The sequence below is a fragment of the Dermochelys coriacea genome, chromosome 1 (assembly GCF_009764565.3).
Source record: "Dermochelys coriacea isolate rDerCor1 chromosome 1, rDerCor1.pri.v4, whole genome shotgun sequence".
NCBI classification, from domain to species: Eukaryota; Metazoa; Chordata; order Testudines; family Dermochelyidae; genus Dermochelys; species Dermochelys coriacea.
The window spans coordinates 340200601-340225597 of NC_050068.2; the positions used below are offsets into that span (position 1 = coordinate 340200601).

The following is a 24997-nucleotide window of genomic DNA, read 5'->3' on the forward strand; positions in this document are numbered from 1 at the left end:
CTATTGCAGTACAAATGATGCTTAATAATCTCTTAATATATATGGTTAACACTTATCTGCAATTTCATATGATTGTTTTATAGGTTATATCCTACGAGTAGTCATCAATGAAAATTTCCCATCCTCTAATGTTGTTCTACTTGTGTCCAATTAAAAAATTCGTGTGTGTGTGAGTGAGAGAGAGAGAGAGAGAGTGTGTGATTTATTCTGGGAAAATACCCAGAAGTTCTCGTAGAGCTGTCACTTTAAATGTATCAGTGTCTCTGCTTCAGCTCTTAGTGTCACTGATTTGTTCTGTACAGTAATGTTACAAATGCCACTTTGTCAGAGCCTTGTAAAATGCAGATAAAGCTATTATTCTATGTTAAATGCTGCACTTACAGGTATTTATTCTAAGGACTGTGTTTCTGGACTTCATTGCTGATATTCATGGAAGTTACTGTAGTTATCTTTGCCTGGCAGTGTTGAAATTTGGTTATGCAGACATTTATATAGCAATAGAATAATAATGAAAATTATATAAAAAAACCTGTTAAATGGCTGTGAGATCAACTGGCAAAGCTGGAAATCCACAGTTAAAACTAATGCTGTAGGTAGGCACAATGGTCTGAGCTAAGGGTAAACTGTTGCAAGCTTTATCTCTGCCACACAGAATTCTATCGTTCCACCATTTTGTTACTTAAATATAATTGTGTTTTCTCTCCCATTTATTTGTTACTTTTAAATTTTAGTATTTTCTATGTGTTCTTTACCTTCTGACAGTGGCCAGTGCCAAATGTTTCAGAGGGAATGAATGGAACAGGGCAATTATTGAGTGAGCCATCCTCTGTCATCCACTCCCAGCTTCTGACAGTTCGAGGGTTAGGGACATCCGGAGCATGGGGTTGCAGCCCTGACTGTCTTGGACCTTTCCTCATGAACTTATCTAATTCTTTTTTGAATCCAGTTATACTTTTGACCTTCACCACATCCACTGGCAATGAGTCACACAGGTTGACTTGTGTTGTGTGAAGAAGTACTTCCTCATATTTGTGTTTACTTGCTGACTATTAATTTCATTGGGTGACCCCTGGTTTTTGTGTTCTGTGAAGGGTAATATTACACTTCCCTATTCATTGTCGCCACACCATTTTTCATTTTATAGACCTTTGTCATAGCCTCGTTTAGTCATCTCTCTTCTAAGCCCAGTCACCATCTTTTTAATCTCTCCTCCTACAGAAGCTGTTCCATACCCTTAATCATTTTTGTTGTCCTTCTCTGTACCTTTTCCAAACCAATGTAAACTAAACTAATCCATTCTTCTTATTTTCCAAACTAGTTCATCCATCTGTAGTACATATGACCCCTGTACACCTGTAGGCTTTTCCCCACCACCACCCAAGGATGCTGTTTTGGGCCAAAAGCTAGTCTTCTATAAACTATTAAATAGGATAAAGAATGTCCTCCAGATTCTAAATGTTGGTGCACATCACACTGTTGTCAGGAGAGATTCTTGCCCTAGGATTTGTGCTCTTAACATGATGCCTCTGAGGAACTCCCATAGAATAAATGTCTAAAGCGATTAGCTTTTGCAGGGTCATTTCATACTGCTACAGTGAGTGCAAGTGCACCCAACTGGCAGATGGTGAAGGAGCTCCATGAGGGTTGCTGTGTGTGTTCATGGTCACGAGTGTATGATCTTTTTGCTTGTCTGCACTGAGCTGGTAGCTAACAAATACTACTGCCAGTGCTGGGCATGCACATTTTTACATATATGAACAATTGTGCTATGAGCAGGCTGGAATAAATGGAATAGAATAAAAATAAGTGTGTCCCATCTCCCCCTCGCAAACCATTACCATCACCTGCGTAAGATGAAAATGGCTGGATTTAATTTTATGAAATTTGTTTTAAAATATTTCTGGCCGGGCCAAATTATTGCTTTACAAGTTTGAGCTTGGAGCAAATTCTTTTCTATCAGGGCTATAAAATCTATAAAAACATGATTGATAAAATACTTAGCACTTTGAGATTCCCAAATGGAAGATCTTAAGTGCTTTAGAAGTATTAACTAAGCCTTACAACACCCCAGTGGGGAAGTCTGTGTTTATAGATATGCAACATATAACCTTAACTATAGTTTGAATGAATAATACCCACGCCCCCAAATAACCAAATGCACTTCAGTTTATATACCTAAAATCCATTTACAGCAGTGAAAGCATTACTGTAAACACTGAAGATGCTAAAGAGTAAACTTTCAAATTGATTTATGTGAAGTATGCATGCACATTGCTATTTGCATTTCTTTCTGTGTACATCTTTAAAAAAGCAGCCCTTAAACTATTTCAAGTCTAAATTGTTGCTATGCATGTGTTTCAGTTCTAAACCGGAGGGAACTGTCTCCTCTCACACTTGATGCCCATGATCAAGACATCACCCTCTGAAATCATAGAATCATAGAATATCAGGGTTGGAAGGAACTTCAGGAGGTCATCTAGTCCAACCCCCTGCTCAAAGCAGGACCAATCCCCCAATTTTTGCCCCAGATCCCTAAATGGCCCCCTCAAGGATTGAACTCAAATCAGTGGCTGATAGTGATGGCTGAATAGTGCAATTAAAAAAAGGTGCTGCCTAGAGTAGCAGGGCTAAAAAGTTCCTCCCTATAATAAATAAAGCACTTTGTTTCATCGGCCACCCACCTGTGACTGGGGACTCAGACTGTTTTTCCAGTGCAACCAAGTGTCTCTCAAAATACACAACCCAACTAACCTCTGGTATAAGTCCACTGAAATCAAGGGATGAATTTGACTGTAAGGGTACATCTACACTGCGGGGGGGAATAATCCAAAATGTGGCAGAGAGTCTCGGTTAACTGACCTGGGCTTGTGCTACAGTGCTAAAAATAGCAATGTAGACATTCTGGCTCAGGCTGGAGCTGGAGTTCTGAGACCCATCTTGTCAGGTTTCAGACCCTGGATGCCAGCCCAAGCAGGAATGTCTGCACTCTACTTTTAGTCCTGTCAGTTGACTTGAGGTCTGAGACTTGCCAATAGGAGGCTGGGGTGTTTCTTTCTGCCGCCATGTGCACCTCCCCCCACCCTGTGTAGATGTACCCTAAACGTTTTCCATCTGTATGGCATGAAGTCTCCAAATCATAAAATGTAGGTAGCTGACCATGAAAATGATTTAGATTTTTGAAAGCTATTTCCCTTAGGATTTCCATAACTATTTTCCAGATTCAGGCTAAAGAATTGGTGTATGAAGGGAAAGAGCAGCAGTACCTTTGAATATGATTAATGATGCGCAATTAGTTTTGAGGTACTGATTAACAGTTTACGTAAAAAGAGAACAATTTTGCTTAGCTGAATGTCGGTAACATCAGACATTCCTTTTTTCATATGACAGAGGAGTCGCTATATTAACGTACGTTCCATAATCCTGAGATAGGAGAATATTTAGTCACTCTGCATATCGTGCTGAATTATTGAATTGGCAAGTGGCCAGAAGGCATCTTTTGGTTTTAAAATTTGATTCTATTCTGAAAACTGGTTCCGTTAAAATAGTATTTTGGGGTCCTTGTTTATTATGCCACTAACTTCCATGTCGTTTGCAGTGTTGTAGCCATGTTGGTCTCTGGATAATAGAGAGGCAGGGTGGGTGAGGAAATATTCTTTTATTGGACTACCTTTGCTGAAAAAATATTAGGAAGAAGAGCTCTGTATAAGTTGAAAAACTTCTTACTTTCACCAACAGAAGTTGATCCAATACAAGATATTACCTCACCCACCTTTCCTCACTAACTTCCATATCAGCTATCTCAGTTTATAAGTAGAAATGTGTTTTTTTTCCCCTCATTGCCTGCCCTGCAAATTCAACTGAAGCAATGAAATTCAATTTGGGTGCTTGCATTCTCAGACGTATCACCAGTAAAGTTTTTGCAGGTTACCTATGCCCTTAGATTCACTGTACAAGCCCATGGTCTTCAAATTACGCTCTCTCCTTATTAATTCCACATCTGTGTGGGGAGCGCTGCCTAATATTCTCTGTCTCTATCCTTGCTGCTGCACAAGTTCTGGCAGCTGTGTGGTTTGTGTCTGCCCTGTGAATACACATGGAGAGCAGACTTGCTAAGAAGGTGCCTTTCTGTGCTCACAGTTGAGGGCAAAACTACGCTTCAGATTTCTGTTTTTAACCTTTTTTGGAATCTGTCATTAAAAAAAAAAAGCTGCTTGCCATGTGCTTTTATAGTGGTGCAGACTAAATCAGAGTCGATGCAGCTTGTATCCATCATAACTATTATTAAATTGAAAATAGGCAATAGGAAAATGGTTGAGATTTTACCACAGTAGCTTGAACAATAAAGCCTACACTTATTCTTGCATCAGTTTAGTAAAATGTACTGTGTAAATTATTTTGAGTGTAATTGAAACTTTGTGTAATTGAAACCAACACATTTTTAAATCTTTAGATATCTTTTAGATACTTTTTTGTGAAACTTATCCCTGTTACATGCTGCACATTTACTCTTCTTTTCCTAGGCTTTTTTGTTCCTGGTTTTCCAAAACTGTTGCGGTTTCAAGAACATCATGAGAAAATATTGAAGAAGTTTTTGTCTAAACTTAAGCAACACTTTGTAAGTAAATCTGCCAGATAAAAGTAGCATTTATTGCACTAAAGCTAATCATCTTGTTTCAGTCCAGTCCAATCTATAGATTTAGAATGCTACGAATTTGGGGGATGGATGTTGAGTTCTAACCGGCAAAAGTCCTATTGATGTTATATGAATGAAGTCATGGAGTATTGGCTGAATTGGGACATTGATTGGGCTCTTAAAATAATCAGATTGGGAGTCACATCTCTGAGTGCTGGTTTCCTGAAAATATTTGTGTTCCCAGTAAATGCAATTCAAGATTTTACTATTTAGCAAACCCCTGGGCACTGAATGCCTTTGTAAAGAATTTGTCATGTGCAGAACTGACCACACAGTGCCTCTGGGCCAGGGAGACTTTGTAATCAGACAACTTACTCTTCTTCGAGTAGTGTCCCTATGGGTGCTCCATATCAGGTGCTCATGCACCTCTTGAGTCCTTGATCAGAGGTTTTCCATTAGCAGCATCTGCTCGGCAAACTCATGCATCCAGTGTATCCTTATGCCTCATACAAGCATATATGGGGCAGGCCCAGTGACAATTCTGGGCCCCAGGGCAGAACAGTTAGTGGGTCCCCTAGAAAGGATGGGTGCAGCATCTCCTACTGTTGGGCCCAGGAGAACCTTTGCTTCTTTCCCAGTCTCCTGCTGTCTGTGTTTCTATGGATCATTTTCTCTAATACATATTTACCAACCACAGAGATCCTAACTTTCAGCTCTTCCCCATGGGTCTCCATCCAGCTGCCTTTCCCATCCACCTGGGACTGGTGCAAGCTCCAGAGCTGCTTCAGAATTTGTTTGTTTCTCAGATACCACTCAGCTTCTTCCCCATTATATCCCAAAAGGAGTTTCCTCTCATTGGCCTTTTGGAGGATAAGGCAGAATAAATGGCATTTTCTGTAATGATGTCACTACCTGAAGGCTCTGTGTCTGGAATCTGCAGTGCAGTGAAGAATTCCCTCTTCCCTTCCTTCCCCAGGCCAGAGGTAACCTGACACCCTAGTAACCAGCTGAGACCTGCCTCTTTTTTTTTTTTTTTTTAAAGGTATTTCCAGACAACCAGTCAAAAGACTAGGAGTGTATCTAAAGGTACTTCAGCATGCAAACACCATAATTCAGGTCCCAGTGGGGAACAATTACAGCTGTTGTTATTTATGGATTTGTATTACAGTAGCACTTTCGGGTCCCAACTGAGATCATGGTCCTATTGTGCAGGGTGCTGTATACACTCATGGAGACATTTCACTGCCCTACAGAGAGACTACAGTTTAAAGAAACAAGATAAACAAAAGGATTGCTATCGCCATTTTACAGATAGGAAATTGAGGCCCAGGGAGATTTTGATTTACCCAAGGTGGCATTCTGTCCCCCCGGCCCCACCCAAACCAGCCAGAGAGTTCCCCTGCCATGGGCACTGCATTGTGCAATCATAGGCAGCCCTACACTGCCCCCACTGCACACTCCAGCCGTGGGAGGCAGGAGGTCTAGGGCAGAGGATTGAACACAGAGCTCCTATTGCTGAACCCCCAGGATCATCTTTCATCTCTGTATAAAAACTCTTCCCAGAAATAAGTCTGAACTTCCAAGACATGACAATAAATACACTGAAAGGCAGTCAAGCTATTTGACCCATTCCTAAAGCCTATAGCTAAAAGAACCCCAACACTCTACATTTGTGGCACACAATTCTGCACACGTAATCATTTGTATATGCAACAATCTGAAAAGGAGGCCAAACTGAGGTTCCTTTAAAAATATAAATGCCTAAATTTAGGGAACACTTAATATAATGTTGCCTAAAGGTTAGAGCAGCATGCTGGGTTTTATCTCTGTCTGGGTTCTATCTCTGTGCCACTGATTCATTGGTGTTTCCTTAGGCAAGTCATTTCATCTCCCTGAGCCAAATTTATTGTGACATTGTGTTCCAACTAATCCCCATCCCTTTGCCAGTTTCCCACCCAGAACATGAAGGAAAATCCCAAATCTCATTGTAAGGAGCTGGCTCCTAAAAGTCCTCAACCTCTCGACTCAATACCATAGACGCAAAAGACTCCTCAGTTACCTGGGTTTTTCTGAACCCAAAACTGTGGTAAATAGTCTTTGTTTTCTAAGCGGCTTCAGGACATAATTCAATGGGGACACAGCTTCTCCATGTGCTACATGATTGGTACACACAAGAGTGCTTTCACCCAAAAATCCTTGTTTTTATTGAATCCCAAGCACACATCTAAAATAACAATAGTCAAGAGCACCCCAGATATAGTTACCCAAACTCTAAGATGGTGATGAGTGGTCAGCAGCAGGTTTCTGGTGGCCCGCCTTCATCCTAGCCACTGGGAAGTTGGATGTCAGTCTCCTAGCTCGTCATAATCTCTCTCTGAACTTCTCCACATTGTACACTCTAAGTAATCTTTTTATAGATTGCTCAATACAAAGCACATAACTTATAGTAACCTCTAGTGGGTTAACAATTTTCCTAGTAACAACAAAGAACTCATAATTCTACTTATCAGCAAAACAATTTCCAGCAAAAAAAACCTCATGATCACAGATCCAAGGTCAGCTATCCACACCCTCTCCCATTCTCATGAATCTGTCACTTTATCAGTCCTTATTAGCAACACTGCAGCTGTGCAGCTGTTTTGTCTGCTTGCTTTGGCAAAGACCAAATTATTCCCGACTACGTGGTGTTCTCACTTCAAAGGAATGGTGGCTGAATACACAAGATGGCAGCAGTTATGTCAAGTCCTGTTGTCTCATAACACTTCCTCCAGTACTGGCGAGGCTGGAAAGTCCCAGATCTCTAAAGAAGACCATAGCTCTGACAGGGCCCCATCACTGTCTACGAGGGACAAGGGGGGCAAGGATAAGCACTCCTGCAGACCAGTACCATCTGACACAGCTCTGCCATTGGTACCTCTCTGTTTTGCACCGTTGGTACTGGGCATACCAAGGCACCAGGCACCATTGGCCCCTGTACAGTACGCTCCCAGTCAATAGTACCATCTTCTTTGGCTACCACATCAGTACTGATCTACTCAATACAGCAGGAATTCAGGTACTCTAGTGAGTTGTCAGTGATGGAGAAACTGGAGTCTATGCTGCTCATAGGTACTGAGTGTTGCTTGGTACCGAAACCCCAATCTTCGGATTACCATCGCGCTCTGTTACCAGAGGACTGCCTACCCTTTTCTGCTGTTTCTCTTCCCCCTTCCCCGCCACCCACCCCCCATTAGAGGATATTGAGGAAAATGAAGGAGACCTCCAGTTAGTGTTTTCTATCTTGGTATGGGGTTCTCCTATGCATCTGCTCTTTGACGCTTGTAGAAAGAACCTTGTGCACAACAAGAAGTGTGGTGGAACTGACTATGAATATCACCCCCTCCCCCATATGAACCCTCTCAATGGCCATACTGAGATCTGTGGGCTGTGTATCGGCAGCAGTTTGCCAGACCCCTGACTCCATCACATAGGAAGGCTAGAGTTTTCCAGTAGTCTTCATAGAATCATAGAATATCAGGGTTGGAAGGGACCTCAGGAGGTCGTCCAGTCCAAACCCCTGCTCAAAGCAGGACCAATCCCCAATTAAATTATCCCAGCCAGGCTTTGTCAAGCCTGACCTAAAAAACTTCTAAGGAAGGAGATTCCACCACCTCCCTAAGTAACGCATTCCAGTGTTTCACCACCCTCCTAGTGAAACAGTTTTTCCTAATATCCAACCTAAACCTCCCTTACTGCAACTTGAGACCATTACTCCTCGTTCTGTCATCTGCTACCATTGAGAACAGACTAGATCCATCCTTTTTGGAACCCCCTTTCAGGTAGTTGAAAGCAGCTATCAAATTCCCCCTCATTCTTCTCTTCCGCAGACTAAACAATCCCAGTTCCCTCAGCCTCTCCTCATAAGTCATGTGTTCCAGTCCCCTAATCATTTTTGTTGCATCTGCTGGACGCTTTCCAATTTTTCCACATCCTTCTTGTAGTGTGGGTCCCAAAACTGGACACAGTACTCCAGCTGAGGCCTCACCGATGTCGAATAGAGGGGAATGACCACGTCCCTCAATCTGCTGGCAATGCCCCTACTTATACATCCCAAAATGCCATTGGCCTTCTTGGCAACAAGGGCACACTGTTGACTCATATCCAGCTTCTCGTCCACTGTAACCCCTAGGTCCTTTTCTGCAGAGGTGCTGCCTAGCCATTCGGTTCCTAGTCTGTAGGGGTGCATGGGATTCTTCCGTCCTAAGTGCAGGACTCTGCACTTGTCCTTGTTGAACCTCATCAGATTTCTTTTGGCCTAATCCTCTAATTTGTCTAGGTCCCTATGGATCCTATCCCTACCCTCCAGCATATCTACCTTTCCTCCTAGTTTAGTGTCATCTGCAAACTTGCTGAGGGTGCAATCCATACCATCCTCCAGATCATTAATGAAGATATTGAACAAAACCGGCCCCAGGACTGACCCTTGGGGCACTCCACTTGATACCAGCTGCTAACTAGACATGGAGCCATTGATCGAAACCCATTGAGCCCGACAATCTAGCCAGCTTTCTATCCACCTTAATCCATTCATCGAGCCCATATTTCTTTAACTTGCTGGCAAGAATACTGTGGGAGACTGTGTCAAAAGCTTTGCTAAAGTCAAGGAATAACACTTCCACTGCTTTCCCCTCATTCACAGAGCCAGTTATCTCGTCATAGAAGGCAATTAGATTAGTCAGGGATGCCTTGCTCTTGGTGAATCCATGATGACTGTTCTGGATCACTTTCCTTTCCTCTAAGTGCTTCAGAATTGATTCCTTGAGGACCTGCTCCATGATTTTTCCAGGGACTGAGGTGAGGCTGACTGGCCTATAGTTCCCCAGATACTCCTTCTTCCCTTTTTTAAAGATGAGCACTACATTAGCCTTTTTCCAGTTGTCCGGGACCTCCCCCGATTGCCATGAGTTTTCAAAGATAATGGCCAGTGGCTCTGCAATCACATCCTGCAAGCCAACTCCTTTAGCACTCTCGGATGCAGCGCATCTGGCCCCATGGACTTGTGCTGGTCCAGCTTTTCTAAATACTCCTGAACCACTTCCTTCTTCACAGAGAGCTGGTCACTTCCTCCCCATGCTGTGCTGCCCAGTGCAGCAGTCTAGGAGCTGACCTTGTTCGTGAAGACAGAGGCAAAAAAAGCATTGAGTACATTAGCTTTTTCCACATCCTCTGTCACTAGGTTGCCTCCCTTATTCAGTAAGAGGCCCATACTTTCCTTGACTTTCTTCTTGTTGCTAACATCCCTGAAGAAATCTTTCTTGTTGCTCTTAACATCTCTTGCTAGCTGCAACTCCAGGTGTGATTTGGCCTTCCTGATTTCACTCCTGCATGCCCGAGCAATATTTTTATACTCTTCCCTGGTCATTTGTACAATCTTCCACTTCTTGTAAGCTTCTTTTTTGTGTTTAAGATCATCAAGGATTTCACTGTTAAGCCAAGCTGGTCACCTGCCCTATTTACTATTCTTTCTACACATCGGGATGGTTTGTTCCTGTAACCTCAATAAGGATTCTTTAAAATACAGCCAGCTCTCATGGACTCCTTTCCCCCTCATGTTGTTCTCCCAGGGGAGCCTGCCCATCAGTTCCCTGAGGTTGTCAAAGTCTGCTTTTCTGAAATCCAGCGTCCGTATTCTGCTGCTCTCCTTTCTTCACTGTGTCAGGATCCTGAACTCGATCATCTCATGGTCACTGCCGCCCAGGTTCCCATCCACTTGTGCTTCCCCTACTAATTCTTCCCGGTTTGTGAGCAGCAGGTCAAGAAGAGCTCTGCCCCTAGTTGGTTCCTCCAACACTTGCACCAGGAAATTGTCCCCTACCCTTTCCAAAAACTTCCTGGATTGTCTGTGCACCATTGTATTGCTCTCCCAGCAGATATCAGGGTGATTCAAGTCTCCCATAAGAACCAGGGCCTGTGATCTAATAACTTCCATTAGTTTCCAGAAGAAAGCCTCGTCCACCTCATCCCCCTGGTCCGGTGGTCTATAGCAGACTCCCACAACGACATCACCCTTGTTGCTCATGCTTCTAAACTTAATCCAGAAACACTCAGGCTTTTCTGCAGTTTCATTCTGCAGTTTTTCTGCAGTCTTCTCCCCAACCAGCCCACCAACAGAAGTAGGAGGAGTAGGGGGCTAGGGTGAATAAGAATACCACCACTCAGTCTTATTTGAGTGGTGGCCTTGTTTCAGATAAGGTGATTATGCTTCCACCACCGTCCCTGGCTGACAATTTCTGGCAATTTGGGGACCTTATAAAGAGGTAGCTGACACTCTTCAAATGTTACTCCAAGAGGTCAAGGTCTAAAATCTTGAAGTCCGCAACATTTGGTAGGGTTGTGTTATCTGTTAATGAGGCGCTCCTGGCCAAGACAGTGCGGCAAAGACCTGCTACCACCAACTATTCCAACTACACCAACTGCTACCACCTGCTATTCCACCAACTTGTAAATGGGAGAATAAAAAATATTATTTTCTTCCCAAGGACTCCAAATTTTTGTTCTGCCACTCCACACCTAACTCCCTGGTGATAGATGCAATAAATGAATGGGGTAAGCAATGCTACTCCAAGTCTACACTGTATGACAAGGACCAAAAGAGACTAGACCTTTTTGAATGGAAATCTTACTCGTTGATGACCCTGCAATTTCAGATCACAAACTATAGGTAATCATGGCCAAATAAAATTTTATAAACTGGCTTTTATTGAATACTTTCCACAGGAACAAAAGGAAGTTTTAGCCCATCATCTCAGATGGTGAATATTTAGCTAGAACCATTTGCTCAACCTGTCTTCAAGATTTATTAAATATTTGGGAACCTTTACCCCCATGTTAGAGTTCCCGCTCTGACTTGGGACCTCCAATCTGGTATTTAAATGTGTCACGAGACCTGCATACAAGTCAATGGCAACCTGTTCCACTTGTATATGAAAATGTCCTTTTTAGCATCTGTCACATTAGCCCCGAGAAATTGGGGCCTTGATGGCGGATCCCTCCTTTATGGTGTTCTTTGAGGACAAGGTCTCTTTACGCCCACACCCTAAATTCTTACCTACGGTACTATCAGAATTTCATCTTAAGCAGTCCATTCATCTACCAGTGTTTTTTTCCAAAACTGCAGTCAGCTCAATGGGAGAACTGTTTGCCTACCTTAGATGTTAGAAAGGTATTGGCTTTCTACCTACATATGACCACACACTTTGGAAGTCACCTAGGCAGTTGTTTCTATTGCAGACAAATGCAAGCGGTTTGCAGTCTCTCTTCTGAGACTGTTGAAGTGGATCTCTTGTTATTGTTACCTGTTATGATACAGCTGCTGCTCAACCCTTCCAAAGGGTGATAGCACACGCTACCAGATGAGAAGCAACATCCACAGCATACTCAAGTACATCCCAGTATCGAAGATATGTACAGCTGCTACATGGGCTTCAGCACATACATTGTCTAAGCACTCTGCTTTGAGCTGTGCCGCCAGATCTTATGGAGCACTTGGTAATGCAGTACTATCTTCAGTTCTAGACTCAATTCTGAAGCTCCCTCCTCCTTCTGGGGATCCTGCTTGGGCGTCACTTAAAGTAGAGCATCCATAAGGACACCTAATGAAGAAGAGGCAGAAAAAGAGGTTCCTCTTCAAAGTACTACTTGAAGTGGAGCACCCTTAGGGATCCTACTCAAGAAGAAGAGGTCACCTTCTTCAGAAATTGCAGTTCTTCAAGATGTGTCCCCTAATGCATGCTCCACTATCCACCCTCCTTCCCCTCTGCTTCAGACTGTTCTCTTAGGATATTTGGCTGGAGAAGGAACTGAGGGCTATATATCCTCAATACCCTCAGTGTGCAGCACAAGGATACATAGGAGATGCAAGTGGGTAAAAAGGATGCGGCTATTAGAAAAATCTCTGATCAAGGGCTCGAGGGGAGCAGGCACATCTGAGGTGAAGCACCCATGGGGGGGACATCTCGAGGAACTGCAACTACTGCACATGGGTAACCTCTGTGATAGGAGGAATGAAATTTTTTCAGAACTTGGGCATAAGAAATAGAATGTACACTCTGTGTACCTCTCGGTTATGAAATCCTTGGGCTGGGACTGCGTTTGTTGTTTTCATTACGATGTTGAGCACATTCAAGCCAAACAATAAGAAATGTTCATGTAACCTTTTTAGTGGGAATGCAACACACATGCATTATGGCGAGAATAACTTCCTGATGACTGTAGCTAGCTCAGATACTACTAAAATCTGTTTCTATTGAACATTAATAGTAACATCTAATCAATGTTGTTGTTTTTTACAGTATGCTGAAACTTATTCAGGCCATGCTATGACATATTAGTTTGGAAATGTTCTCTTCATTACAGTAAAAGATTAATCCAAAATCACAGGGTATATCTTACGATTTTTTTAAACTACTGTGTAGTGAAAACAGAGATCCAGTAGCTCACTTGCCTCTGGAATGAAAATTATGGCTTCCGTTTTCACAGTAGCGTTCATGCAGGTTTTGGACTATAGGTCAGAACTACTTATTGCTTTAATTTTGGAAGATTTTGGCTTACCAGGCATAGAGCCACTGGTTATAATGGACACTGCTATGCTCTCGGTCCTTCGTTTTTGAATAGGTGCTTTTAATAAATCAAAGTAAACCAACAAGTAAAATAGTATTTAATAAGAGCAATAGGATATGACTAGATAATAAAACTTCATGGTGGTCAGTCATTCTGCTGATATGATGTTATTGCCCATATCCATTATAATATATTTAATAAGAATAGTTTTTCCTCAGAACCTCTTGAGAAAGATCGACAGTGTGTCAGCTGCAGTAGTATTTCTAGTGTAGACATACTTTATTTAGAGTATCTTAATAGTACTCACCTTCTGAGGGAACTTTTCAGCCAGTTGCAAACAGGAACATATGAAATCTTAATAAACATACATTACTAGAAGCTGCTAGATCTTCTTTGAATTATATATGCCAGGCCATGTGCTGGAGTAAATCAGTTTAGCTGTGTTGATTTTTTTTATTGGAACTACAACAATTGATACCAACTGAGAACCTGACCCACTATATTTTCTTATATGTAGTAGACTGTTGATTCACCTTGTTTTACTGGGAAATCCCCAAACATGCCTATTTGTTTTAATGACTCATCCTATAGATAAATTCTTTATTTTTTAGGATTGTTTCATATGCTTTTAGAAGTTAATTGTCACAATTTCTCACAGGGGATATGCCACATCTTTCTTACAATAATAGTACCTATGAATAATTATTTTCAAATGGAAGTTATGGTTTACAGAGTCTCGACTATAACATAATATAACATTGGACATAAAATTAACCAGTCGCTACTCTATATCTCAAAACTGCAAGACTAAACTATGCCATTGGTTTTACTGATCTAACACAGGCCTGAATCCAGAGAATAATCAGTAGTTTTATCTTTCCAAATACTCCACCTCTTTAGAAACTTCCATTATATATACCTTCAGATAAGAGAGAAAGCTGTAACACAGGTTGAACAAAGAGACTGAATTTGGTTATGTACTAAATTGTGATGATCCCTGCTGAACCTGTATGAGCAATGAAGAATAGCAAGGAATGGCAAAACATGTATGGCCTGTGACCATGCCAGATGACTATTGACTCTTGTACTGTCAGTCCCTCATTAATTCAGAACTTATGTTTCCGAAACCTGTGAAATAGCTGTCTATGACAAGCATGGAGGCTTAATTTAAAATTATGCTATCCTATAGTCATCAGAGAAGACAAATTCAGTGTCACTTAATTTCTTGGCTGCCTGGCCAGTCAAACAGCAGCCTAGTCTTCAAGACTTTCACATTGTAACTAATGCTACAGTGCTAATGCAAGTGACAGGAATGGCAGTAGTTTTACAATTACAGAAAAGTATAAGCATGTCATGTCTTTTTGTCTCTTGTTACTGTTAGCTGGTATTGATACTCAAGATATGGAAAGTTATTTCAGGCGATAGCAGGCTTTTTCCTATTTAGAAGGAAAGTAATTATTTCCTATGCAGAAATATAAACTGCGTACATGGTGGGAAGACAGCAGATGACTAATGGAATACAAAACCTTTCATCTCTTAAACCCCTAGTTCAAACTAAGCCCCGTTAATAGGAAGTGAAATTCATTATCATTCTAATGATTCGAGGTCCTATGTGAAATGAATTGATGATCTTAGTCTGTTTCCTGGTGGATAGATCACCACCTCATCTAGCACTAATAGGCACCCTTGCTAGCAGCCTTGTCAGCAGAGAAGGTAAAGATTAAATGGGCCTGCAGACTGAGCTCTGGCTCCTCCAGAACATGAAAGAAACATGCACTCTCTTCTATACTTGTTCTGACAATAAGTGGAAGACTTAATGTTTCCAGGGGTACCTGTTAATATTCATCCTCAAACATCTACATCTCTCTTCAGAAAAAGGAGATGAAGGAAAAATATAAACAAGAGAGAGAAAGCTGGACTGAAGCAACTGAAGTTGTTTGAAATAGTCAGAATTCTTTTGTGTGAAGAATGGCTGAACGCTATGCCCAGACAGCAGTAGCAGCTAAGTTCAATTGTACAGTGAACAAGTCTTAGGGCAGGAGTTAGTCTAACAGCTCACTTTGAGTTTTGGGCTGAAGGTACTTTGCTATTGCTCCAGGTTAAAAAGTGGGAGGCCTTTATGTGCTCGGCAGTACATTGCAGCGTTCTTAATAGAGTATTTATAAATTGTTGCTTTTTACAGGACTCCCAGGAGATTTCCACTAGCTTTTACACAATGAAGTGGTTTTTTCAGTGTTTCCTTGATCGTGTAAGTATCTGTATATTTTTGTATTTCTATTTTTAGTCATATGTTGGGGTAAGGTGTTTTGACATTTCTGGCTGATTCTGTCATTGCAGACTCCCTTTACATTAACTCTCAGGATATGGGATATCTACATACTTGAAGGAGAGCGAGTTCTCACTGCTATGTCTTACACAATTCTGAAACTACATAGAAGTAAGAGATCTCTCAAAAACTTAAATGCTAAACAAAGATTTGACTAGTTTTTAAGTAGTCTGTTGTTTTTTAAAAATAGTCATTTCCTCTATTTGGCTTTTATTGTTAAAAATATATTTGCAAATGTTTTTTTCTCCTGTTTTGATCTCTCCTTTGTGATTGCATAATCTTTCATCACAGCACAGTGTGACTGTGATGCCCACAAATTAACAATCTTCTAGATCATGCTATATAGCTGATGCTGGAATTACTGTTCTGCAAGGAACTGACAAAGAATATTGTTCAATTGCATGGCAGGACTTGAAAAGCTAATTATCTGATATCTTGGGTAATTGTGCCGGGAAATCTTAAGTGACTTTCAGGAGAAGAAATGTCTTATTTGGTAGAGTAAATTACTCATTATTATACAGTTGAACAATAGTAAAAAGGGATTTCAATTGTATTTACTCAGTAAATGACACAGCCTCTAGAAAATTGTGGGAATAAGCATTGTAGTTACTTGGGTTCTGGTAATCCTTTAATGCAGTGTTTTGCTAGATCAAAAGAGGGTTAAGAGTCTCAAGTTTGGCCCTTTCCTGTTTTTTGCTTTTTCCCTACTATAATTTTCCAGAAGCTTTTTCCTTTAGCTGGCATGGGGGATGACATGATGCATCCAAGCCTAATTCTACTCTTTGGTGGACCATCTATACTTAATGCCACTCTGTGGTAGATACTGCTTCTCTTTTCCTTACCAGCTGCTAAAATAATCACCTGTATAATTTTTCTTTAACTCTGTTTCTTGGCTTGTAGACTTAGTGCAATGGCTACATAAAAATCTGGTATATAGGCAGTCTTTCTGTGTTTCTGGCTGTTATATAAGGTATTAAACTCCCCTTATTGTAAGCAGCAGAAAACAATTGTGTGAAACGTAGTTTTAGAAAAAATTCATAGCTGAAACAGATTCTCTCCCCTCCACCCCCAGTTGCCTTCCTAAAGCAAACCAACATGTTAGTTTCCTAGCTGTGTGCAGTTACTCATCATAGGTTAATATGACAATAAGCTAAAACAGGTTGTTCATTACTGTGCTGTTGATGCACTGAGAGAGACAACATCTAAGACATGGTACCTTCAGCCACGAGGGAAGTGCACTAAAAGCCAGTCTCCCTCATACAACCAATTAAATCTTTGCATGTAAATTAGCTGTAGAATAAGGATGGTGATTGAGTTACTTCTGATACTACAGTGGTCTAGGACTCTTCGCATGGCATAGATACATGCCTTGATGTGTCACAGGTGTAATTCCTCTGATGTCAACAAATATCTTTGAAAGTGTTTGAAATATGTCAGTGTCCCATCCTCCTCTAGTGCTGGTCCACACAGAGGATAACAACAACCTACTACTACTTTGTTACTCCATTAGCTCAAGTGGCAAAGATCTGTGTGGTGGATATACAGGTTCAAACCCTGCACATAAGCAATATGGGTGTTAATATGATCCCACATGATTAAATTAGGGTTAATTTCAGTTTCATTTTTTTAAAAACTAGGAAAATTACACACACAACTACCATAAAAAGAACACTATTAAGATTGCAAAGTCAAATTAGGAAATTCCAGATTGAAAATTGCCCTGTGCCATATTAATTTTTGGCCCCTTTGTGTGCATGTGCATTATGATACAGTCTTCAATTACAGGATCACATACCATTTTTTCTACAGGACACCTGTCTCATGCAGTGCACAGGATGGATCAGATTTGGGGATGAATCAGGGTTTTGTAGTGAACAAGACTTGTTTGCAAGACCTCTGTGTCGTTGGTTTCAGAAGTTTGAAAAGTGTGTAGGGAATGAAGTAAGAGATTGCAGGGAAAGAATACATGGTCTTATGGTTAAGGCAGTTGAATGCAGCCCTGGAGAAATGGATTTTATCCCTCCCTCTGACACAGAGTATCCATGTGATGCTGGACAAGTCACTTAAACTTTCCTCAAGTACCTATTAATTGTGACCTCATTTTCTGGATGCCTGACTTAAGATCTGGGGTCTGATTTACAGAATTGCTGAGCACTTACAGTTGCAACTGAAGTGAGTGGGAGCTCTGCTTTGAACGTATAAAGTACTATTAATCAGGTCCCAGGTATCTCACATTGAGCAGCCAAAACCAGCAGGCTTTTGACCTCATCTCTCTTGGCCTCAGTTCCTCATCAGTAAAATGGGTATAATACCCTCTTATCTCACAAGGGTATTGTGAAATATATATTCATATTTGTGAAGCTCTCAGATATTATAGTGATGAGTACCCTAGAAAAGCCCATGATTAAATTAATTATTGTCTTAAGCACAGGGTTTAAATATTGTGCAGTAAATAAGGCATGGGGCCACACATTGACCAATGAGGGTAAAATAAAATATTGAATCACTGCTCATTAATTGAGCACCATCTGTCCTAACTTTTGAGTGCTTGACTTTGCAACCTTCATGTTCTTTAAAGTAATTTTTATGTACTTTGTGTGTATATGTAATACCATAGGTATTTCTTTTGATTTTCATTTATGAGGTCCTAACTATATGATGCTGAGTGTGATATCAAAAAGGTACAGCCAGAACATGGTTTTGGACAAATCTCCACAGTCAGACTCCGATATATTTTACAGCATTATATGCACGCTATACTGCCTTGAAAACATTGCTGACTCATTTTTTAAACTTCTGCTCTCATTTATATTCTAGTATGCTGTGTAATTGTTGTCGTGTTGGTGCAGGATATTAGAGACACATGGTGGGAGAAGTAATATCTTTTATTGGACCAACTTTTATTGGTGAGAGAGGCTTTGCTAGACACTAAAAATCATGGACTGAATAGAGACACTGGATTTATGGATTATTACAACAATCTGTAACCCCTAGTAATCCCCATTCCTGCTGCTCCCCCCCCCCCCACCTCCCTTTCTTTCCTCCCTCTGATTGGAGGGGTGTTAATGGGCCTTGAATGGTCCAGTGAAATATGTAACTACTTATGCTAAACAATCTGTTTCTCCTTATATTTAGCAGTGATATTCTGTGTTAGTTTCCCAGACCTGAACATGAGTTCTGTGAGCTCAAAAACTTGTCTTTCTCACCAATAAAAGTCCAATAAAAGATGTTACCTTACCCACCTTGTTTCTCTAATTTATAAAGCACTTTGCTTTTGGAAGGAAAAGTTAACAGTTTTGAAAGATTTAGCCCTAGTCCACAGTACAAAATTACTTAGGTGCAACTATGTTGCTCAGGGGTGTGTTTAGTTGTACTGACCTAAGCCCCAGTGTAGACAGCGCTATGTCAGCAGGAGAGGCTTTCCCATGGAGGTGTATTATTAAGCCAAATGAAGAGCGCTCTCTCGTCAGCTTAAAGGGTCTTCACCAGATACACTACAGCAGGACCGATGTAAATTTCTCGTGTAGAGCTGCCCTTAGTCTTAAGTTCACCTTCCGAGTCTGTATTTCAAAATCTACAGAAGCATTTTAGAACAGTTTTGTCTCTAGTAAAAACAAGTGTTGTTCAATGATTAGAGCAGGAGGATCTCAAATTAGGAAATCTGGTTTTGGACCCCACTTCCCACTGAATTGCTTTTTGACCTTTGACAAGATACTACTTTCATAGAGTGCAGTTTTATCATATGTTAAATGAGGACAATAATTTATTCAAGTGGATTGAGATTGTTGGCAAAAGGTGCTATATAAAACAAAATACCGAGGTTTACTACATGGTGATAACTCTTTGATTACTTAGATGGACATCCCTATCTAGAGAAATGTACCATTTCTGTATCTGTGTAGTGCTCAGCACAATGGAGACCTGATCCTGACTGGGGTTTCGGGACATTACCACAATACCTTACCAACGTGCAATAAGTTTATTTCAGTCCACAGGCATAGTTTGAAATTGTACTCCTATTAGCTTTTGTTTCACATATACTTTGTAGAAAGAAGAAATACAGACATGAGTTAAATCTTTAAATTTTGATGAGTAAACCCTTTAAATACTAATAATCACCAACACCTAAAAGTAATAAGGTTGCTGTAGATTTTTTTATTAGTATATATTGGGAGCAGGGGAGCCAACACCTGAACTGGAGTTCTGAAATCTAAAAGCAAACAATCAAGGACTGTACGTATTGCAGCTTTTTTTGAGAGAGAGTTGGTCTAATGATCTGAGCATATGATTTAGGAGCCTGAACATCATATTGCCAGAGTAAAATTTTCAAAAGCATCCATGTCCCATTTTCTGAAATGACTTAGGAGTCCAAGCCTCATTGACTTTAAATCAGACTTAGGCTCCTAAGTGCATATGTCACTTTTGAAAGTGGGTTTTGGGCTCCTAAGTCACTTAGATGCTTCTGAAAATTTTACCCCTAGTCGTGGTTTCAATGCTGCCTTCTTTTGTGGCCTTAAATAAGTTATATGGGTCCATCAAAGAAGTCTCCAGGGCTCCATGAGAGTGCAGAGGTCCATGTGGAGGAGTTTGCAGAATTAATATTTTAATCTCGCTGAGTAATTTACCGAATTTAACTATGGGGATGCTGCATCACTCTCTCTCTCAGGAGCTGCTTATTAGTTTGTTCATAAAAAGTTTTGAAGATGAATGTTTATAATTATTATAATTCTTAGAGTGTTCAAGAATCTTAAGAACAAGTAATGGTAGGAATCAGATTTGAGTCTTCCTCTTTATTTGAAAACAAAACCAATATAATTCTTGTCCCACCCCCCTTTTTTTGGTTTGATTTTGTTTGTTTTAAGGGAAGAGTGTTCAGTCTCAAGCCTCCGAGAAGCAATAGTGATAATTTGCAGGTTTTTTACCTTAACACTGGCCTTTTAAACATGTTCAGTATAGCACCTCACTGCGTAAAAATATCGAGAACTCTTGGAGTATGTCTACATAGCAAAAAAAAAAAAAAAACAAAAATAAACAAAACAAAAAAAAACCCCTGCGTCTGGCTCATGGTAGCTGACTCAGGTTCATTGGACTCCAGCTGTGAGGCTGTGTAGACTTGCAGGCTCAGGTGGGAGACTGAGCTCTGGGACTCTCCTACCTCACAGGCTCCCAGAGCCCAGTCTCCAGCCGAAGCCCAGAAATCTACACAGCAATGAAACTGTCCCACAACCCGAGCCAGCCATGGGTGTGTAGTTGCTGTGTAGACATATCTTTTGAGCAATGTTTTCTGAAGGAAAGATGGGGGAGGCACCAACGAATGGACCACATTGGGAGGCAGAGAAGAGGCATCATGATCAAACCTCTCATTTGTTCTCCAGAGTCTCAGCTTTCAGTCTTGTCTGTGCTTAAAAGTTTTGTTTTTATAGCTACACAGGCAAAACCGTCCTAGTGTAGATTCATTTATACTGTCTAAAGAGTGTGTCTGCTGATGCAGCTTATTCTGATTCGGTGAGCAAAATAAGCGATACCAGAAAAAAAGCATTTTTTTGCCAGTATAACTGCTTCTACAGAAGGTCTTTTGCCAGTCTTTTGTCATAATAAAAATCATCCCCCTTACCTGACAAAGCTATGCTGATAAAACTTTTAAGAGTAGAATTGTTTTTTATATATATATAAAAGAAAAAGTTGGTGTTTAGCTGTTATGACTGCAGAATGAAGCTTCAAAATATGACCTGAATGTAACTGATGCAGCAATACATACCTGAATCTGCAGAGAGCCTGAAACAGTCTCTCTTGCTCTAAACTACCACAGTCATTTCAAAGAGTACTGACTCATTTGCAGATGAGGGCAACTTAAATGTCTTAAATTTTCACTGCTCTTCAAAGCATTTTAAAAGGAGGATAAGTATTATTATGAACCATTTCCCAAGGTGGGGGGCAGGAGATGAAAGATATATAAATGAAAAAAAATCTGTAGATTTTAATGTCTCATATCGGAATTTTAGGGATGTGTGATTAGTTTCATTTTTCTGAAGGGGACCTTAGTTTTAAAGTTTCAAACACTGACCGAGAGAGAAATATATGGGTACAAAAAAGAGAGAAAATATTTAGAGGGGTAATGAGTGAGTGTGTTTTATAGCATGCTTAGTAAATGTCTAGTATAAAATAACTGCCTGTGATTTTTTTTCTGTTTAATTAGTTAGATGTGTTTCATTCCATTTGCAAAATTGTTAAAAGAATCTGTAAAGGCATTTCAACTCTCTAGTAGACTTTTTCTTTGGATTTTTATCATAAAAACGTATTTGTCCACAATAATGTTCTTGTTCCGATCTAGAACATCTGCTGAAATTACAAATGGAAGAACTTGTGGAATTTCTTCAGGAGACTCTATCGAAGGATTTCTTCTTAGAAGATGACTTTGTAATAGAGCAGCTCCAAAATTCGATGTCTGAACTGAAACGAGCAAAGGTGGATCTACCAGCAGCTGGTAAGAAACTTCCACCACACATACTGATCTGTACCTTAAGAACTTTTTGAACAAATTTAAGTATATAGTTGCCCACTTGTAAAGTGTTAATTGCCTGTCATTAACATCCATGAATACATTGTTTCCTCGTCACTACAAAGTGGTTATGGTATATGAATGACTTTTAGGTTCACAAAACAAAAATGTCTCCTTGAATCGTGAGCCTGCTACATTTAAAAAAAAAAAAAGTTAGCACTTAATTGCATTTATATGCAAAACACTTAAACTTCCGAGGTTCAGGTAACTGAGTTGAATTAACTTTATTAAGTTGAACTTTTAAAATGGAGATGTTTATAAGCAAGAAGATAAAAATCAGGGGATGCTTACTTTTCAAGCCAACAGATTTCGGTCCAAGGTTCTAGATTGTTTTATAGATTAACAACTGCACAGAACTGCTATTCCCCCGAAATATAACCAGAACAAAAAAATCCTCCTTTTAGTCAAAAACACCCTTTGAATGCCTTCTAGCTAGTAAGACTTCCTAGATCTTGAACTGATTCATCTCCTCCTTTCCCTCAGAAACTTTGTCTCTCTGTTCTGTAGAAGAAGGAAAGGGGTGTTTTTTACTTTAAGCAATATGTATGAATTGCGTAATGGAGCACTCCTTTCTACGTAGATATTCTTTCACCTTAAAAAAAACAAAAAAAAAATTCCATCTTTAAAAATATCAAATTATCTTATGATTATTTACAGCTCTTTATAGCTATAAATAATACAATTTTATTATACACAAAATATGTTAAAAGAATATTATTAAGGTTGCAAAGTCAAGCACTCAAAAATAGGAAATGCCAGAATTAAGGTTGCTCGGACAACATTAATTTGGCCTCCTGCATATGCATTGTGATATAGTCTTTAATTACATGCTCACTCATTATTTTTTATCCTTGTTCATTTTGTGGCCCTAGACTTCATTTAGTGCACCCTATTCAAGTGTGCTCCAAAAACAGAATTATTAATGTCCTCATGCATTTTCCCCCTCCCACCTATTTGTTCAGTCTACTTCTCCCATGCAGTCTGGTTGTTGTCCCCTCTGCATTTGAGTCAGGCTTCTTGCTCCACATTGCCTGGATGCCAGCAAGAGGGGTCATTGTGAGCACAGGAGAAACAGGCTTCCCACCTCAGTTCCAGTGCCAACCCCACCACAGCCCAGAGCAGCTGGCAGCTGCAATTATGGAAAAGTCTGGCTTCGCACCTCCAGCCTTGAGATGGGGCACACTTAGTTGCTCAGTAACAATGGCACAAGTGCAGTCTGAAAGCTAGAGCTTTCCAAAGACAGTCACCAGAATTTTTTTTAACATTGCAAAATGTATTTTTCCCTACATTTGGTCTCAGATACTGAACTGTTTTAGCTGAAATTCTCCACAAAAATTCAGCCGGAGGAAGATACCCAACATGGAGAATTTCAGCCGAAATGGTTGAAGTTGGGTAAAGTTATAAGACCCTGCCTTCTGTTGCTTATCATGGAAAGGGTTGGGCTGCCTTAATAACATGCAGTGCTACTTACCCCAGTATAGGCTGGTTCTGGGCACTAGAAGGTGGGAGCGTCTCTCTCTCCTGTGTTCCTCCTGCTGACACCCAGGCAGCTTGGAGAAAGAAGCTGCCTGACTCGAATGCAGAGGGGATAAGAGCCAGACTTGTAGCTTGTGACAAGAAGCTTGTGGGGTGGGGGGTGGGAGACTGGGACTGGAGGATGACGAGGAAGGCAGCTGGGGCTAGCTGGGCAAGGAGACTGGGGCTGAGAGCCGGGGGGAGAATGGGACTGGGTGGGCAAGGAATCTGGGACTGGAAAGTAGTGGGGCAAATGGAAGGAGGTGAAGGGGAAGGAGGACATATCTGATGAGGAACCACAGGAGAAATGGGAAGAAAGGTCTGTGACCACTAGAACGCACTCCTCTCCAGATCCAGAAATGGAACCCTTGATTTCTTAGTCTCACCATTCCTCTGCTGTCACCAAATATCTGTGAAACCCACTGACCAAGCATCTTTCATCCTCTTCTTGTGCTGGTCAATTCAGAAGATGACAGCAAACTACTGCTGTGAGTTATTCCATTAACTCAAGTGGTAGTGGTCTGTATGGTGGATCTTAAGGTTCAAAACTGCTGGTGACCCAGGTCGTGTCAACATGGTGCAACATAATGCCAGTTTTCTTTTTTAAAAACCTAGGAATTACACACTCAAAACTAAGCTAAAATAACATTATAAAGTCAACCTATCAAAATTTAAGAAATTCCAGAATAAAGGTACCTGAGCAACATTAATTTGGCCTTTGCACTTGCCTGTGCATTATGATACAGTTTTTAGTTACATGATCTTACGCTGTTTTTTCCACTGGACCAGTGCCTCATTCAAGTGTGTGGTGTGTTATGTATTTGTGGGGAAAGTATGGGTTTTTACATTATCCTGTGAGGAAGATCAATATCTAGTGTTTCTTTATTTGTTGGAAGCAGAAGAGTTGTTGTGAAGTGCAGAATTTTTACTGTCAGTGGAAATATGGAGTATGAGTGTTAAGAGATGTCCCCTAACTTGGCATTTCCTTGCTCTTTAGGGTTTATTTTGGGGGGGATGGGAAACTCAATGAAGTTTTTCTTAATGAGAATTTCCAAGGGTTTTAATAGGACAATTAATAGGATAAGCAACAAGGGCGGTAAGGTTGGACATTAGGAAAAACTTCCTAATTGCCAGGGTGGTCAAGCATTGGAATAAATTGCCCAGGGAGGTTGTGGAATCTCCATCATTGGAGATGTTTAAAAGCAAGTTAGACAAACCTGGGATGGTCTAGATAATACTTAGTCCTGCCGTAAGTGCAGGGGTCTGGACTAGATGACCTCTCAAGGTCTCCTCCACTCCTGCGATTCTATGGTTCTATATTAGAGAGTCAGGAACCCACTCTGACTTCCCCTGAGGCGTACAGGAA

The 24997-nt window shown here is 40.6% G+C and overlaps 1 protein-coding gene across 5 annotated transcripts in view; it reads left to right on the forward strand.

The window, feature by feature from the left end:
- USP6NL (USP6 N-terminal like) overlaps positions 1–24997 on the forward strand; it is a 230798-nt gene that overhangs the window by 188223 nt on the left and 17578 nt on the right. For all 5 annotated transcript variants that reach the window (XM_038397301.2, XM_038397294.2, XM_043498623.1 and 2 more), the window contains 4 exons: positions 4521–4615; positions 15414–15479; positions 15569–15668; positions 21889–22041. In XM_038397301.2, the coding sequence (XP_038253229.1) occupies positions 4521–4615; positions 15414–15479; positions 15569–15668; positions 21889–22041 (414 nt within the window). The remainder of the gene's footprint in view (positions 1–4520; positions 4616–15413; positions 15480–15568; positions 15669–21888; positions 22042–24997) is intronic.